Raw genomic sequence first — 20,093 nt, forward strand, 5'->3', positions numbered from 1 at the left:
AATTTTTTTCTTGGCTAAATAAACAAACCTAATGGGATAAGAATGGAGGAAGAGCACCCAATAATTCAACATTAGCATAGCATTACATAGGATGCCATCTGTGATCCTCTTAACAAATAACTAACGAGATATCAAAATCTGTCTGGTTGTTCATCTGTTGTGCACGGTCTTTTGTCGGAAGGAAGAAAGAAGGAAGAGAAAAAAGCTGATTGAAAGAGAAATTTCATTGTCGGCTCTTCGTCATTTCTGACAGTTTATTGACTCCACACTGTGCCACAATTTACCAAGGAGAAGGTTGCTCCATCCATAAATGGGGATGCATAGTGATGCTAAATTAGAAACTATTCATCTCTTTTTTTCCCGTACTTTCTTATATTATACACCACTTAAAATATGTATAGTAAAACCTGTGTAAAACGGAATATATATATTCCGTTTTGAACGCGTTTCTTTTTAACACTGGAAATCGTTCCGTTCCGCATTGTTTCCGTTTTATTCGGGTTCCGTTTTACACAAGTTTTTCTGTGTATGCGTATTAACGAATTGGGTATTATCTATACGCTATTAGATGTGTTTTTATGTAAATTATCACGCCAAAAAATCCAAAGAAACAAAAATACAATTTTTTGGTTTGGATTTTTTTTTTGTATTTTTTTCTCTGTTTATATACGGAGTTGTAGGCGTAAAATGCTTTACTTTATTGTTTATTTTTTACTCTTTTTTGTACGTTTGTTGAATTTTTTAAATATGTTTTACTACATTTTTACGTAATATAAACAATTTTGTATTTTTAAAATTACTTTATGCTTATTTTTACGCTTTATTTATAGCATTATTGTATCCTTTTTCCATATTACTCACCTGTGAATTTATATTATTTTTTGCGTTTTTTTACACGCTTAATTTACTTTTATCGTAGTATTTTAGCACCAGTTTTTATTCTGTACATATATGTACAGAATAAAATATATTTTCTTGTAGATTTTATTTTTATTTCATCATCTTACAGCTTCTTTCATCCTTATCCATCAACTCAATTTTTGCATCTTATCTACTTTGTTCTTCGCATCCATTTATTTATTTATTTTTACTTAATTTTATAGCATCTTCATTTTATTTTATTTTTTGCACATTTTAATAATTTTTACAGCTAATTTCTCCACACCTCGTAGTTTTTCCACCTGCTTGTTTTTTCATTATGTATTAGTGCATTTTTATACATATTATTTTATTTTTAATGTATTTTTACGTTTAATTTGTTGCATCTTTCTTTCATTTTCTTTACTCAATTCTTCGTTTCCATTTGCATTTTATTTTGCATTACTGTTTTACATCGTCTACTCTTCTATATGTCCATATTCAACTTTTACTTTTGAATTACATTTACAATATTATTCCGTTTCCATTTATATAAACTTATTCCCGCATTTTATTTATACGAACTTTCTATCCATTTATATAAATATATATATATATTTATTTATTTATTTCTGTATTTTATTCTGTGTATTCTGGACGATAATGTAAAGTTAAAATTCGACTTCTTTCATTTCCAAAGTCTTTGTACTAACTAATTCTTTTGTTTTCTTTATTTTTTAGTATTGTTTTCTTTGAAGTGTCTACTCATTTTAATTCTTTTTTATATTTCTTTACTTTCCACCTATTTCTCTCCCTTGTTTTCGATACTTACTCATTTAAATCCTTTGTATTGAACTATACCATTGCTTTTTTTCACTTACCCAAATTTTGTAATGCTTTTGTTTTTGTATTTTACATCGATTCTCCCGAATTTTATCCTCCTGTTTTTAAATATTTGTGTTTTTATGTGCATTTCTGAGCATTCTTAATTGTATTTTAATAAATTTTTCAAATTTTTAGTTTGAAATTCAAAGTTTTCCTTTAAGTTACACAATTATTTACATCTTTCTTTATTCTATAAAATTCAATTTTGTATCTTTATTTTTAAAAAATTTCCTTTTATTTATGCAGTTTTTTCGAGCCTTGACAATTATGTTTCAGTCTAACGCTCACTCACTTAAAAGAAATTAATTAATTAATTAATTAAAAATTGTTTACTTGATCGTCAGCATTATAAAATGCCATTAAAATGTATTTTTTTGGGAACTTTCCATTGTAAAAATTGAATTTTTAAATGCATTTTAGTAATTATAAAGCGAGTTAGTAAGCTAAACACATCTTTCTGCACAGTTTCTACATGAAAATTGGAAAGAAATTAGCATAAAACACATGGCAAACAGTTGAAATAAAAGTCAAATTTACTCCTTTTTTTTACAGGAAAGAACAAAAAGGGAAATTAAAAGAAAGAAAGAAAAAAGAGAGAGAACAACATCAAGTTTATAACTTAGAATAAAAATCTTCTATACAGTTTAATCTAGTTACATTTTTTAAATTTATATATATATATATATATATATATATATATATAATATATATATATGTATATATATTTGTATTTTTTTATTATTCACAGACAAAAAATGCATAGTTTTTAGAATAATTCTGAAAACTACAAACACATTTCAAATGTATACAATGAAAAAAATAAAAGATTGCTGATTTTCTTTTGTTTCTGGATGAATAAAAAGATATAACATCGATTGTCCATTTATGCAATTATGTTGTATATAGCATAGATTTTTAATTAGATTTTTTTATTTTTATTTTTTTGATGTTATCAAATAAATTTGATGGCCAGAAAGAGATTTTTATTAAACGGAAAGACTTTACACCAGCAGACATATATTTATATATATATTTATATACATAAAGGCCGGATACATCCATCCGCTGGATGTATCCTCTTCTCTTTTTTTGTTATTTTTTGGTTTTTTGGGTATTTTTCTTTTAAAAGTCCCTTATCGATGACTAGGAACCACACACAAAAAGAAGTAAAATATGAGGAGAAAAACATTTAAAATAAAATAAAAGGAATTTGGTGAATGTAAAAATGATATGTACAAGAGCAAATTTAAGAAGTGTGCTTTAGTTCTTCCTCTTGCTACGTACAAACTAAGCATGGTGACTAGTTTATGACATCACAGTGCATTACAGTTCGCTTTATTGTATGTATATATATATATGTATGTGTATATATATATATATATATAATATATAATATGTATATTGTAGATGTAGACAGGGCTACGGCGCTCCACACCAATTGAAACCCCTTCTGGGAGGCACAGAGTGATAAGTCTGACCTGTAGTGACCTCGTGTTTGGTCCGGGTTGAATGTCCTCCTGATTATTTTTTTAATATTGTTTAGAACAGCGAGCGGGCCCAACGAAAAGTAACAGTTGGAAGAAGAGATGATGAAACTTCAACTGAAATCTGGCACATTGAGTGACTAGGGTCACCTGGGGTCCCGATTCTTTGGCGGTCATTTTCTTGAACGCCTTTAACTAGGCACTGTCACTGATGCAGCTACGTTGGGCTACGACAAGAAGGCGATTAGAATACTGAGCACAGGTATCGTCAGCATGGTCGATGTTGCCCTATTGCGTACTGTAAAAGGGTAAAGTGGGATTAAGATCATCACCAATAAAAATCGATTCACCCGCTTGCGATTAAGGGTAATTATAATGCAACAAATCAATTTAAACATATGCCAAAGCCTGTTGAACAGTTTAACACTGCTATAATTAATTAAATTTTGAATACTTTTATACCAAATGTATGTAGTAAAATCATCACTCATTAGTTGCCACAATTTGGAGGGACATCAAATGCTGACCTTAATCACAAACGGATGTAACATTTTTTTAAAATACAAGATTAATAAGAAGGAAATAAAAACATTTTACAGTGCTGTGCAATGTTCTTTCACATGTTAAAGACATAAAATACGATATACATCGATAGAACCTTCAGATGACCGAAAAAAATGCATTAATAACTTTCATCTGGGAGTATAAAATCTCCAAATTTGTTCATAAAATTACACAAGAATTTTACATTATTCTCGCATCCTCAACTTTCAAAATGTTAAATTTCCTGTAAATAAACAGGAATTTTTACACTACAAGAAACGGAATGATGCTTCTAACGAACAGATTCCGAGTGGAATATATATTTAAGTAGAACATATTTCAAACGAAATTAACTAGAAATCAGATTTTTGTAACAAGAATTATAGCAATGTAAAGTTGTATCTCTTTTTTCCCTATGTTTAATGACTCATTTAACAGAAGAAATGACTCCTCTCCTTTACTTTTCTTCCCTTTAATGTGATATTAATGCGCTTTAATCACAGATATAAAATTCGTGTTTTTCTAAGCCCAACTCAATTTTCTACCCATTATCTCTGTGTTTATGGAAATTTATCCATCATTAAGTCAAGTTTAGAAAATAAAAATAATAAGAAAAAACTAGAAAATTGATTTTTTTTTCTTTTCGATTTTTAGCATCACACCTCCTCCTCATCATGGATGAGGAGGAGGTGTGATGCTAAAAATTATTATTGGAATTTTTGAAATTTAATTAATCTAATCAATGATAATTTATCTTTGTCGTTGATGTAAGAAAAACATAATTATAATTATGTCAATGTTTAGCTTAGGAGGGGGTGGGATATTTCTTACCTGCTCCCGTGTTTTCAGAAATGTGCAATCCAGAACTCTGCTGGCTGCTTCCTACTATAGTTTCTTCGCTGCTCATATTGATCACCTTTGATAAAGTTGCTGTGCATTTGAGTCTCATCTCCTCTTTCTGAAAGTGGTCCGACTGTACACGAAAATTAAGACCTAGAATGTTGACCTCTAACCCGTCCGAGAACTTCATAGTTGGATAATGGGTAAGCTTGGTTCTCCCCTTGAAAATATCAAATTTATTGAGTTTATACTTATTTTGAGTACTTAAATTAAAATAATACATAGTTTAGTAGTATTAATGTTTAAATATGCGTTATAACGCAATTGTATAAACTAGAAAGGTCTGTTCAAAACAATTAGGTAGACTTTATTTACGACCTAAAATATATTATTAAAGAAATGAATTATTCCATACCCATTTAAACACAAGTTTAAGACTTTACAAAAGTAAAATACACACAAAAAAAGGTTTTATATAAATGAAAACAATCGTTATTGTCTTCCTAAATAGTCACTTATACGATAAACTGTACAAAGTTTTGTATAAGAAACAGTAGAGACAAAACTGTATAAAGTATTATTTAGGAAATAATAGAAACAATTGTAAAAGCATTTAAATCAGTTTTTTTAAGGAAAAAGTTTACAAAAAGTAACTATGTTTGTTTCTACTGAGTTATCTGTACAAATAACTATAAGGGAAAGTATATTTTTCTCAAAAATACGTATAGTACTGTAGAAATAATAGCTTAATTACCATACTAAAATATATATATACGATATAGAAACTTTAGGCATAGGCAGCAAGTTCTTTTAGAGGGCCTCAGACACATACAGTGGATATCGATCGCAATCCACTACTCAGAATGTACTACTAACTAGAATTCTAAACTTTGTACAGTACATTATCGAGTATAGTATGATACATCAGTTTACATAATATAAAGTCCATAAAAGGTGCCTCGCAAGTTCATATTCGCGACGTCTGTAGAAGCAGAAATATTTACTTTTATGTAGAGAAAAGTATTGAAAGTAAAGGTAACACCTGTATTAAAACAAAGTAAATTAACAGAAGAACAACTCTGGAAATAATTATAAGAGAAATTATGGACGAAAATACATTTTATATAGGCCTAATAATAATTTTGAATACTTTCAGAACAGCCGAATAATCCAATTAAAACAAAATATATAACCATAAATACTCAAAGTAAATAAATATAAAATTAAATGTCAGACACCAGAAAAAAACAGTAAACAGATTAAACTATGTTACAACTGATTAAAGAACTAGAAAAAGTATTGACCACACAGGAATACAACCAGGAAACAACTAACAACACATGCAAAACAATACAACAAACCAAAAAAACACCACAACTAGTTCAGTTTTGTGTTTTTAGAATCACACTACTATTTATAGTAAACAACAAAAAGAAATCTTTACAACAAAAGGTTATTTTTTTATAATTTTAACAAGTAAAAAGTTATTTTCGAATAATTAGGCTTTAAAAGACAAATAAATAACAAGGAAACACAAGCAAAAATGGAGTAGGAAAACAGCTAAAACACTAGTCTAATAAAAATGAACCAATAAAAAAACAATATTAAACTACTTATTACATAAAAGAACACAATTAAAAACACATTCAAACAATACAACAAAGTCGAGCTAGTGATTTTTAAAATCACATTATTGTTTACAAACAATAACAATAAAATAAAAGGTTAATTTTTAAAAAAATTTTTATAAAATAATTAAACACAAGAGAAGAAAAACAGAAGAAAAAACACTCCTGGTGTGTCTGTTGCAGCAGTGTTAACGGACAAAATACTATAACGGACAAAACGTATAAAATTAAAATCAATAAAAATCAAAGAAATAAATATAAAATTAAATATAGAAGAAAGCATAAACGATAGTAAACATATCGAACTGTGTTACGACAACACAACCACGAAACAATTAACAACACATGCAACACACCTGAAAAAACAAGAAGGTGCAACTAGTGCGGTGGTTTATGACAAAATCAGAACAGAAAAATTTTTTGATGCATTTAAATTTATTTACTTATTAATTAAACAAAAAGAAAGGAAAAATAAGATAAATATCTTTAAAAAAAATTAAATGGAAAATGTACTAAATTAAATTTCAAATAATTTAATATTTAACGAAGGAAATTACCTTTTAAGAGGCGATTTCTTTATTGTTTTTTTTTTTTTACTTTAATTATCGATTTACTTTTGAAAAAGTTAAATCGATAAAAATAAAATGAAATAAAATTCTGTATTTTCGTACAGAGATAAAGAAATTTTTATTAATTTTTCTTTGTGGTATTGTTGTCTTTTCTGTTCATTGATGGAAGGATTTTCTATTATTATTATTATTATTAATATAAATATGCAGGAATTTTTATTAATATTAAAATTATAAAGGAATATTTTCTACTTCACTTACTCGTCTGTCGTTTATGACAGGTTGATCGTTGATGAACCATAACAGTTCTGCTGGCGGTTTCGACTTGGCAGAGGTGCAATTGACGTTCACTTCGTCACCTACTTGATATTTTGGTTTACCACCCGTAATCGTTGGACCGTCTCCAAGTAAACCTGCAACAATAAACCAAACCCATTCACCTAGTCTTGAACACGTTCAAATCGGGAGTGATATTACGAAGTTACAAAGTTTCACGACCTTTTGTACACTTGGCAACCTCTCCCCCTTTACGGGTTGTGTATTATACGGGTTGGAGAAACTTGTCGATCTCGTTGTAGCGTTTTACATTGTCAGAAAGTTTCAGAGCTTTTATTGGGTTCGTACTTCTCAATCTCTCTTACTCAGTTACTCCGTTTTAGTGAAGAATTTAAGTCTCTCGGGATCCTGAACCATGTTAAAATCGATAGAAGAATCAACGAATTAGTTGAAAACGTTGTTTAAATCATATTTCTTTGGCAACCCCCGTTTTAGCGAATAGTACAATTTGGGTTCGCGACTCACCGGTTGAGACCGGTTATTTGGTGACTAAAAAGAAGTAAAGTGGAAAAGAAGTGCAACGAAATTAGGCAAATGTGGCGTGACCAAAACTCTTCGTCTATCCCATTTACCGCTTTCAACTGGGTATTTTTTTATTTTATTTTATTTTTTTAAGCGTGATGTACCAAAAATTAAATTCCAACCACGTTCGATCATGTGGAAAACCTCGAGTCTCGAAGAAAACGAATAATTACTGTCGAGATAAACCATGTGGAACATTACTGTTTGTCGCTTCGTACCGAGTCTCGTGCTTCAAAATAAAATTTGGAAAAAAAAGAAGGTTCTTACCCCCCTCAAGTGTGGAAATTTCTTCTTATTTTTTGAATTAAAAAATTCTTGTATCGTTTAAATTCCTTCTTTTTCTCTTCTTTTTTCAGAAATGCTGTTAAGTAACTGTGTTACAGCGTGAAAGACAGACTTATCTTGAGCGTATTTTTCAAGTACCGTTACGAATTTTTCGTGTATTGTTTGCCTTAGCTTAAAACATATATATATATATAAAACGGCAAACGTTTCATTTACAGCGTAAAGGACAGACAAATTACAGATCTTTTAAATGAAATATTTGACGCTTCGTTTTAAAAATTCAGACTTGCCTGTAAGAACGGAATATTTGGTAGCAGCAAACGTTTTTAAAGCGTGAAGGACAGAATATTTTTCTAGTATAGAAATAAATGTTTCGTAAATGTTTTGTTCCTAAATGCCAGCTTGTCTTAGGGGAAAAAATCGTCCATTTTGAAAAAGAAACGATGATAAATATTGATAGTTAACTGACAGTCTGGCAGTATTGGTATTTACTTGTCTGTCCTTCACGCTGTATTTTTCTGACGTATAAACGCGTGCTGTTACGTAGACTTGCCGCCATCTTGAAATGTTTGCCATTTTAAGTGAAAGCACAAAGTTTTGTTCGTCCTTCACGCTGTATTTTTTTTCAAATTTACGGAAACGAAACTCAACAGAACATGTTTTGTATGTAGAATTGTATTTAACAGCGAAAATTATCCGCCATTTTGTAAGAAAACGGCAGGCAATTTTTGTGAAAAATATTAATTATTATTTTTTTTAATTTCAATTCTAGTCCCGTGTTACTTCAGTTATAAATATTTACCATTATTTCAATTCTATCGCGATGCTATGACAATAATAAATATTGATTTTTCTTTTATTTTTTACTTCTTTTGCCGGCACTCTAATAATAAATATTAACATTTATTTCCATTTCTATTTTTGCTCTGTAACTCTTATGAATATTAATTTTTATTTCAGTTTCGCTGATGTACTACTTCAACAATAAACTACAACTCTGACGTCGCGCTTCCATAATAATTAATATAGATTTCTGTTTTGATTCTAATGAATTATTACCATTACAGCAATAAAAAACATTAATATGCTCATGCAACAGTAAATACAGTCGAACCTCCTAACAGCGGCCACTTTTTGTATTCGCTTCATAGGGCTTTATGTTAATCTCAGTGCTGTACTGTTACAGTAATTATGAATTTCTCTTTGTTTTAATTCTTGTTAAGTGCTACTATAGTAATAATAAACGTTGTTTTTATAGTATTGAAACTGTATAAAAGAGGGTTTAATTGTATTAGGTTTTATTTTTATTTCTAATTTAATGGTACTAAAATAATATGAGATCCCTCTTCGTTTTAGTTCCTTGCTGGTATACTAACAATAGAGATATTTTTACCCTTACGAATGTAATTTTTGAATATAAACCTTTATAAATCCTTCAGGCGTTAAAATATCTTGTATCGAGTAGGGGGAGGATGTTTAGATCTGTGGATTTTTCCTACAAAGGTTCGGTTGTGTAGCGTTAAAAGGATCAGGTATGGTGACAATTTCTAGTTTATCTACATAACTGTGTAGCATCCCGAACGTCAGATTTTTTCCCTTTCCCATTGGCTTTAACAACTAACAAACACTCCAATAGTGGAGCCTCAGGTGGATGAACTAAGTTAAAGAACTCAATTTTCTCCATTTTGTAGATAGAATCGACACTCACCAGAATGAAAGCCTGAGGCACGAGCGTTATCACCAACAATGATTTCTTCGCTACTCATAGAATATGCTTGAGATATAACAGCAGTGCAGCGCAATTTCATAGATCCAGTCCGGAAGTGGACAGGCCTAGCTTCGAAGTTCAACCCCAGGGTAGAAATCTGTAACCTGTCTTTGTGTCTCAGGGGTCTTGTTCTTGTTTCGTACGATACGGGTGCCTGCGATACAGATTAATCGATATTGATACAGAGGTGAAGAGAATAGAAGAGATTTTGGTAGCTTACCTCTTGGCCATTGATGTACCACTTTAGTGTTGCTGCCGGTTTTGAAGGTCCTGCCGAGCACGTGACGTTTACTTCGTCTCCAGTTTGGTATTGTGGTTTTATGCCGGTTATTGTTGGTCCATCCTCTGGTAAGACTATGAAAATAGGTACGTGTTTTAACACCTGGATACGTCACATAAAAGAAATACTTGATGCAAATGTTAATTCGGCAAAAATTCAATTGCTATACATGTGATCTCGTTAAGAGGTATTATAAAAATTGGATACAACAACATGATTTATAGGGTAGGAAACTACAACAAAAGTCATCAGAAAGATAAAGTGATTCAACAAAAATGGGAATTACATCAAAGAGAAAAAAAAAAATCGAGTACAAAAGTGAAAGGAGAATGAGAAGCGAAAGATAAAATAGAAAACAAGAAAACAAGAAAATACAGACATACAAACAGACCCGCGCGCACACACACACAAACACTGAGAGAGGGAGGAAGAGAAAAGATAAAAATAAAGACGTAAAGTCAAAGAAAAAATTCAAATAAGTAAAATATGAAGAGTAAAATATGGAAGCTAACACGCGAGAAGCTAGAAAAAATGATTAAAAATATAATTTCAAAACGTTAAATTAGAAAATGTTGTTGTTATTGTTTGCCGTTTTTTGAAAGGAATTATTAAAAAGTAGAGGAGGATGAGAAAATGAAAAAAATCAAGCGTTAGACAAGAAATTCCTCTCTCTTTTTATTCCTCTTTATCACAAAGTTGAAAAGTCGAAAATAAATAAATTACTTTACATTTTTTCTTGTTCTTTAGAAGCAAAACGTCAAAAATTACCAGAAAATGTTACAGAAATAGTAATTGAAAAATGATCGCTGATTTGTCACCAAAGGTGTCAAAGTTTGATAACGAAGCCAAACTTGAAATCATTCGGCCACAAACCCCACATAACGCGAAATCTAGGCATGTAGTTAATTAGAACAACCGCCAAATCACCAGAAGCAAGGAAGCCATCTTCCCCCTATGGCAAAAGTGGATTGAACGTAGCAGATACCATTAAACTCGGTAGGAGACTACTCTGTGTAATTATTCCGTCCTTTGAGATGATTAATATCATTAGCCACAGTATAAAGCCCCGGGTCTGTATGCTACCAAACTTACTGTCATACATATGTATGCGGAGTTTTGTAATGTAGCAAAGTCATGCTATTATCATTTAACATAAAAATCACTTCGTACGAATATCGCATTCGACCGTAGCACCGACCAAAAAAAAAAAAAAAAAAAAAAAAACAGAATTAGTAAACGCAAAAGTCGCAAAAATAGGTTATTTAATTTATTAAAATTAATTTTTAAGCTTTTTTATTAAATAATATTATTAAAATTCGTTAATAACGCCGCTCCTCTGAACGTGAAGTCAATAGTTTTTAAATGAAGTTTACGATACACGGAAGCTTAGATACGATACTATTATTAGATTTTTAGCATTTAATTTCATTATCATTAAATATAGTAATGAGACTATAGCACCGACCCCAAAAAACAAGCGTTTTTAAGAAAAAACTCCCCAAAAAACGCTAAATAAGAGAATAAACACAAACGATTAGAGCAATAATGTTTTTACTAAGCTTTTGAGAGCAAAAAAAAAAAAAATAATAAATAAGAATTAATTACTTAAATTTGGCTCTTATCATTTAGAACCAAAATGGACGTCGTTCGCGATCGCAGCGCCACAACGAAAAAAATAAAAAGATTTGCATTTAAAATCTTAAATAAAAAATACCTTAAAAATATTTTGCAAAATTATTAAATACTTAAAATTTATTATTTTAATCGCACTTGTAAGCATTGTTATGCAAAAATATTAAGATTAATCGTTGCTTTGATTGTGTGTTTGCGCGCGTGTTTATACGGAGGATATATATATATTTTAAAAAAGGGGGTAGAAAATAAAAAGTACAAGTGATAAATCTCCAGCATCCTTTGCATCATAAAAGCTGCAAAATGTGATATATTTATGAATGAACCATCAATTGACTCTTTGACACTCTTTGTGATTTTTTCGAAAGGGGATTTCATAACTCCCAATACAGTGGTATCTCGTTACAGAAAGAAAACAGCAATTAGAAAGAACGATTGTAGATAACGTCATCTTGCAGAATGATTTATTACTACTCGTCTGACAAACTTTGCAGTTTGAATTATCAATATATCGATAGTGTATCAGTTGTTTTTGGGGGTGTCGATGTCGAAATCTGATGACAGATATAGTTTCTTCTCCTATCTGAAGACAGTTATTGATGATGCGTATCGATAAAAACATTGAATTACCTTTATGGGGATCATATTAAATTCGAACCAACTTGTAAGCGAGATAAAATAAAGCGATGATACAACGGTATTATGAAAGAAAGAAGAAGAAGAAGCAACGAAAAAATGTATCACAGTGCACTTTATTAAATTTTCAGTAACAGATGTTGAACCCTAATTTATCTACTCTGGTATTCATGAATAAGAATTATTAAGTGGAAACTGTGATGATGTTCGTACGTGTAAAACGATTATGAAGAGTTATTGCACAGAAATTGGCATTTAAAGCTGTTTTAATAATATTTAATTAACACTTCAAATTTTGGCACTTGTCCGAAAATTAGAAAATTTTCGAACAAGTTCAATTTTCTGTTGTTTTTCTCCTATACACTTTGGTGTGCGCTATTTTATTCTCCTATATAACTTTGAGCATGTTTATTATCCTGTGTACATTTGTGCATGCTGTTTATTTTTCTGCACACTTTCGTGTGTGCTGTTTATTCCTCGATACACAGTTTTATATATGATATACTGTATATTGTTTTATATACTTTAGGTATACAATTTATATAGTATTTAGAAAGTATCTTAGTATACTCTTTTATATTATGTATTCTTGTGTACATAGTTTATATGTAAATTAGGTGTTCACATTTATACAAAAATAGAAGAAAACGTATTTTCTAAATCTCTTATTTTGAATAATTATTTTTCCCTTACACATTTATAAAAATTATAAATGTCTGTCTTAAACGACACACTTTTCTGAACTGTTTTGTGGTATTGTTTACATAAAACTTAACACTCAAAATGTCGCAATTATATAAAAATTTGATGTTATTTTTCTCTATAATTTCATTCTACGAGCTGATCTTGCATGTTTTATTTGTATTTTTAATGAGAATTTAATATTTTGTTATTGTACTTACACACTTTTACGTGTAATCACTGCACAATTAACACGAAGGGGTAGTAGTAATCGATAAATACTAATGTAAATAAGCCAATAGTGGATGAAACAAAGAGCAAAAGTGGACCAGCAGATACAGACAGACACACACACATACATACATATATATATATATATATCGTGACTACTGTCACGCATCACGTATATTTAAATAGTGATATCAATTGGAATCGTAGGGATGCACGTAAAATAAAGTATAATTGAGAAAAATACTCTTTAATTCTAGAAAAAAAACTGTGCTGGAAAGGATTTTAATTAAATTTACAGTTTTTAAAACTAGGGAGAAACTCTAAGTTTAAAAAAATTAGATTAAAAACTAGAACCGAGAGGAGGAATTGATTGTAAGTGAAGTGTGAAGTGGAATCATTTTTCAAGAAAAAAAATAAGGAAAAAAAAATTCAAAGTTTAGGTGAGAATATTTTCACCTGTTTCAACCGGCAATATCAATTCTATCATTAAAATCGGAAATTATTTTTTAAAAAGTAAGAATTCCTTACGTTACGTCCCTCACAATAAAAAAAAACAAGGTTAATAGATTAAAACAAAATGGAGATTTAAATATGGCGGTTTGTGTTTATATATCGATGCGTTACCTTAGCAACTCGCATACACACACGCACGCACACGCATACAACACACGTCACAATTAGGTATGGTAAAACACACGATAAAATTCCCACCCCCGTCATACTTTACTTCCACTACGACGTCACCAGGCGAAGTGAAGTGTTGGCTTTATAGTTGTCAGTTCACAGATGTATTTGACGGTGTCGTAAAGTAGAAGATCGTAAAAATTGAGTGGATTGGTTTTATGTTTGGTCGTCTGAGTGTCTGGAATCTCAAAATAGTCAATAACTAGTTTATTTACTTTTCTTTTATGCCAGTTATCAATTCGATATTAGCGCTCGCTCTATCGATTTGCTGTATCTCTTCAGATATTTAAAGTAGTTCAATAAAATTTTGCAAGGATCGACTTGCAACACTTCTGCGGGCTTATCGTAGTGTGGTTTGATGTGTTTATTTTACTTTAAAATATTAATAAAAATCGATTTATAAAAAAAAATATTATTTCTTTAATGTTTACTTTCCTCTACGTGAAGAGGGTAATCATCGTTTACAATCTTCCTTATGTAAAGTAGGAGGGGGTGCAAATGGTTTATCGTGTGAAACGGGTGAAGAGTAATGTCGCCAGTCCTTATTTTGCTTACGAAAATATAGAGTGAAGATAATTATCGGGTTTCTTATGCGTGTGATATTGAATATAAATTATGCATGATGCGGTGTATAAGAGCTTTACGAAGAAGGATATGCATGTAATGATGCATTCATAGAGTACGGTGTAGGGTAAAGAGATTAATTAAAGCATGTATTCCTGTTTATCAGCATCCTGTGCATAAGTTAGTATGCAAGAATATCGTGTTTATGATGATCTCTCGTGATGTTGAATATCAAAGGCTGTTGTAACCTTATATACTGATTAAAAAACGTATTTTTTCAAACGTAGGACCACGAAGGGGTGAGATATATTGCTATAGACATCTCCTGCGTGTGAAAACGCAGCAAACAACGAGATTCAATTCTACTAAATTTATTTTCTAGATATAAATAGAATAAAGGGCCTGTAGTTTGTCTCGTGCATAAACAAAGTAGACTTTAACGGAAACGAAACTCGACTCGACACAAGCTCATATCCATGATTAAAATTTAGTTTTCTTGCGTACGTCATACGTGTTATAAAATAATAAAATTTAATATAAAAATTTAATTATAATGTTTATTTTAACTCGTTTCTTCTAAGTGAATAAACATAAAGAAAGAGATGATATCTTTGGCGGCTTCACGCTGATTTATTTGGCATGTAACAGTCACTAAGTGTTATTTATGTCTTGGATACGACAAGATTTATGCTTTTCGATTCTATTTTTAAATGAAAATCCTTAAAATTCGAGCTTCACGAATCAATAACTTCACACAACTGAGTCGGGATGCGGGGATGATGATGGTTTTTAATTAATTGAGATAAGCACTCTCCAGTGATCTTGTTAGTTCTAGAAGCTAAATATGATTTTTAAAAAAATACGCATGCAAGATATTGTTGTAGATATGTATCATCACTCGACTGTCTAGAGTAAGGTAATTTATTTATAAGTATCAGTTACAAAACATCCCTCAACAAAATGGCGTAGAATGTTTTTAAAAGTCTAACCTTTGGGGAGGGATAAAGACGTAAATGCACGATTCCTTTGCATTGTGTAGAAGACAAAAATCAAGTCATTATGTTAGGAATATAACACCCAACAGCTGGAACATCAACACTGTAGTCATGACTGCGGGTATTTTGTACAACGTAAAACAAAATGACAGCTTTGGGATCTCAAAGCATTAGAAGAGGTACTCTCAGGAGATGCTAGTATCCCATCCTGAGAGACCAAAAATCAATCATTCTTACCGTAATTCTCGTGCTGTCAGTGTAAAGAGTCGAGCATTTTTTCGACACCTTTATGTACTATCTGATCAAATTCCCCAAAAGGTTTTTATTTTGATCAAGAAAGATTTACAGAACAGGAAAAAAATAAAGTATAAAGCGTATAAGAGAATTTTTAACTTGATCTACAAAAAAAAAAAATGGTATTTGCTAATGGAGGAAATATATTAACATGATCATTTTTATCTAAAATAGGATCAAGTAGAGGTGCTGGCGGGGATTTGCATAGTGCAGGTGGAAGCTGAGTTACGTAAACCCTATTGTTTTCCATTTAGGATGATGAATTTTTCAACATAGTTCCGGTGGTATATATACCAAAAAACGATGTAATAAAATCGAAAATATAATCAAATTTACTATAAAAAATGAGAATAGAATGTATCGTGACGTGCACATTTCCAGGAGGGGTCAGAAAGCTGACAGATGTAGTAATTTTCGTATATAATCTGGAACTATTAAGCGTATCAGAAACACACGAGTTAGTCATCTAACACACCTTCTACTACTATTAAAGTAGGTTATTTCCCACTCAGGGGTTCATCATCTAACTTTTGTTTGTGGAACCTTCATTAAATAGGGTGTGCGTGCAGGGGAACGGTTGCACAGAACAGCTTTCTATTCCCACACCCGTTTGGGCATTTAAAACTGAGAAAGTTTAACGAACAAAAGCATCAAATAAAGCACCATCCCCCTAGTTGTTTAACTATCGACGAGGAAATCATTTGAGGCATCGATTCTTCATTACATGTCAGTTTAGATTGAATAGAACAAGATCATAACTTAGTGATGTTAGTCGCGTGTTCGAGCTGACTGCAGTAGCAAGTTAAAACACTTTCGTGCTCTTTTGCTGTAGGGACTAGAGAAAATTTGCATCATAAGAACATGTGAATAACACACCTCCACCTGTTTCATGGCAGCTTCTTTAAAATTCTACAGCGTGGCAGAAAATGTATTAATTTTTCAACATGGTTGGGGTGTGGTTGCCGTTTCGGTAATTTACGGTTTGGGTGCCATTGCCTTCACCTTTTATCCCATAAGTCTCATCAGTCTTGCTTCTAAACTCTAAGGAACGACTCTGTCTCTGAGGAATTTTATAACTATAGATGAGCTTTTTTTAACATTTATGATGTTAAGAAAGGTGTTTTCTAAGTATACGAGATGATAATATAACTAATTTTTCCTTAATTAAGTAAACTGCTCTATTTTTAATTAGAATTATCACTTGCAAACGGTACTTAGGTGGGTTGTAAATCAGGTTTTAAGGGGAATATTGACCTGAAAATCTTCGTAGACATATAAGAACTCCTAATTAAGTATTTGTAAACAGTTAGAAGCTCCATTTCTAAACTTAAATCGTGTTCTTGTTTATTTCCTAACGCCATTTTAATGTAAGAAATTTCAGGCATAAAGAGAATTTTGCCCTTCTCATACTTGAAATTTCTTTAATATCAGAAATTCTCCTGATGTTGAGGATTTTAGAGCAAGATTTTTAGTTGTTCCTCTTGAGTGCCATAAACTGAGGATTATTGCATCTCATAAAAATCCTCAAGAGAAACACGAGTTTCGTTCGTCATTTATTGATATTTAAGCTTCTAAAAACGGAAATTTTTCTACATTTCTAATAATAAATTTAACTAATTTCGCCTTAATTTGTTTAAACTTTGCCGTCTTTAATTACGACTAGCATCTTCCAATAACGACTCAGCAAACAGGAGCCGACTGCAAGAGACACTCGGGAGATTAAAAATTGAAGTCTTCATTCTGTTTACTAAATATATTGCCATGTAAATGGCTACTTAATGTCTATAGAATAATTAGTTGGATAGAAGTTGAGTTACAATCTCATGAATTTATTAAGCAAGCTAAATTTTTGGGTACGTAATTAACTTTCCATTCTAATATCGTACCTACTTAAATTGGTGTTTATATTTATATTTAGCCACTTTTCACACGTTAAGATCACAAAGAAAAGGGATAAAGTAGAACATAAAGGATGTGAGATAAGTGAAGAGGAACCAATCAGGAAGTGACAAGATACCTTCTTGTAGTTCTTCAGCTAATCAATTAGTAGAATGGCTGATAAAGCGCGTAATCCTGCGATTACACGGATAGGAAGAAGAGTAGAAGGTTCGCATCATTACATCTGTCTTGTTGTCCTAAGGGGATTGTATATCAGGTACAGAAAGTCATTTTACCATCTGTGTTCTATCCAGAACTCTTCAGTAGAAGCCAAGTGGTTGAAACGTTTACTATTGAATCAACCGTAAGATTTATAATAATTAAGAATGTTCTAGATGTGTAGTATTATAAAGTATATAATAAATGATTTAGATAAGCGCCGTACATTAGGAAACATCACAATCTCCACTTCACTTTCGAGATGTCATTGCTTAATGAATATAAATATACAGCAATAGTAACTGAACTTATCCAGATACACCTATCTGTAGAATGTATAAAGATGAGGTAAACAATGTGATGTATATATATACGAAAATATACATAACATACATACACGCACGTCCAGGTAGATAAGCGTATAATTTGAAATTTTTATAAGTCAAATTTTGGGAATTTTTCAGTGGTATTTGTAGTCCTTTCTCAAATTTTTATAAACATGAAAGCTTGTAATATCTTAAATTTATATATAAAATATGATATTTATCTGTTTAATATATAGTAAATTGCTGGTTTAATGTTGTTTCGTGCATACACTTCTGTATACACAGAACTTACAATTATATATATAAATATAGATACGTTACAGAAATAGTACGAAAATGCACGAAATATTGTACTTTAACTTAATTATAAATCTGAAAAAATATATTTTAAGATAAGAATATTTACTCATAATTATATTTTAATATATTTATTCAATTCTACATTTATATATAGATAATTTTCTTTATTTTCATACGACGGAAGGATGTTGACTTTAAAAGAATTTTTACTGTTCTAAATTCATTTAAAACTTAAAAAAATCTCTAAATGTAATTTTTAGGGAAATATTTCCCTAATTTCCCTAAAATTTCCCTGAAGCTACTTTAAAAATACTCGAACTCCTTTAAAAAAAAAAAATAGGGATTTAACAAAAATGTTCCCTTAAAATACCTCAAATTTTCAGTTAATCTTTTCCCTGAAATTCTCTTAAAATTTTCCAAATTATTTTTTAAAAATTTACAAATTTCTAAGAGAAATATTCATTCAAAAATATCTGAAATTTATATTTCAATAATTTAACATTTCTTACGATGAAATATCTATTTATTAAAGCACAAATTAATATATGTAAAGGTTTTTATGGTTAAAATTTTATACACTTATACTAAAAAAAAAATATCAATATTTCAAGGGTAAAAATACGAAAATGCTATGAAAGAAATTTTTCTGTCAAGGAAAGTATTTTGAATTTACCAATAAATCTTATATTTTTTGGAAGTAAAATTTAAAATAGCTTATAAATTAATCGTTTAAATGAAATATAAACGTAATAAAAACTAATATATATTTATATTTTTAAATTTTAAGTAGCTCATTTCTACAGGTATAAAAATCATAAATTTTCATTTCTATAAATAATATTTTTAGTTAAATTACTTTTAAAAATGTTAAGGAATTTCAAGAAAATTTTAACTAAATTTGCGAAAATTTCGAAGATTTAGGGATTTTAATTTGAAGAAAATTTTAGAATGTTTAGAGAATGTTTAGGGACAATAAAATTATCTTTCCCGAAATTCCCTAAATGGCGAGGAATGATGAAAAAATTCCCTAAACATTAGGGAATGTTTAGGGAATTTTATTCTTCTTAAACACTCCCTGAATATATTGACAATTTTATTAAAATATTTTATATTCTTGCAAAAATGTGATGTTTATGAAATGATTGATGAAATTGAAATTCCCTAAATATTCCCTAACCTAATTGAATCATTTCTACGTAAAAACTTCCATTAATCTCACGTAGGAAATGTAATTCCTGAGTCACAACAGCCTGTTAATCGAGCATAAATAATTACAATTTCCTATATTTAAGAAAGTAATTTTAAATGGTTTATTTAAATGGATAATCATGTATATTATGCTTATGATTAATTATATATTCAACAATGTAAAAAATATAATAATAATAATAATAATAAAATTACAACTGGCAATTTATTTATGCCAACTAAATTATGTCAAGGTAACAATAAATCAGGAAAGTGACCAATCTTTATTAAAAAAGTATCACCGTCTAGTGATTCATAGAAGTGAAGGCGTGACCTTAACTAACCAATAGTTGTGATGGATAGCGGTGAGGTGACACCACCCTTCACTTTGTCAGATTGAACGATTGATGTCACCTGATTGTCAATAACTTCAATATTTGTCATATGATTAATGTAATCAATAACAG

The 20,093-nt window shown here is 30.2% G+C and overlaps 1 protein-coding gene across 1 annotated transcript in view; it reads right to left on the reverse strand.

Annotated features, from left to right (window-relative positions):
* Positions 1-2,704: 2,704 nt before the first annotated feature.
* LOC136989518 (uncharacterized) overlaps positions 2,705-20,093 on the reverse strand; it is a 165,534-nt gene continuing 148,145 nt past the window's right edge. Inside the window, exons 4-8 of the mRNA XM_067287715.1 lie at positions 9,939-10,072; positions 9,659-9,872; positions 7,069-7,220; positions 4,602-4,830; positions 2,705-3,525 (exon numbers count right to left, since the gene is read on the reverse strand). Coding sequence (XP_067143816.1) covers positions 3,455-3,525; positions 4,602-4,830; positions 7,069-7,220; positions 9,659-9,872; positions 9,939-10,072 — 800 coding nt within the window. The 3' untranslated portion in view covers positions 2,705-3,454. The remainder of the gene's footprint in view (positions 3,526-4,601; positions 4,831-7,068; positions 7,221-9,658; positions 9,873-9,938; positions 10,073-20,093) is intronic.

This window comes from Centruroides vittatus, unplaced genomic scaffold (assembly GCF_030686945.1).
Source record: "Centruroides vittatus isolate TY-2023 unplaced genomic scaffold, ASM3068694v2 scaffold_576, whole genome shotgun sequence".
NCBI classification, from domain to species: domain Eukaryota; kingdom Metazoa; phylum Arthropoda; class Arachnida; order Scorpiones; family Buthidae; genus Centruroides; species Centruroides vittatus.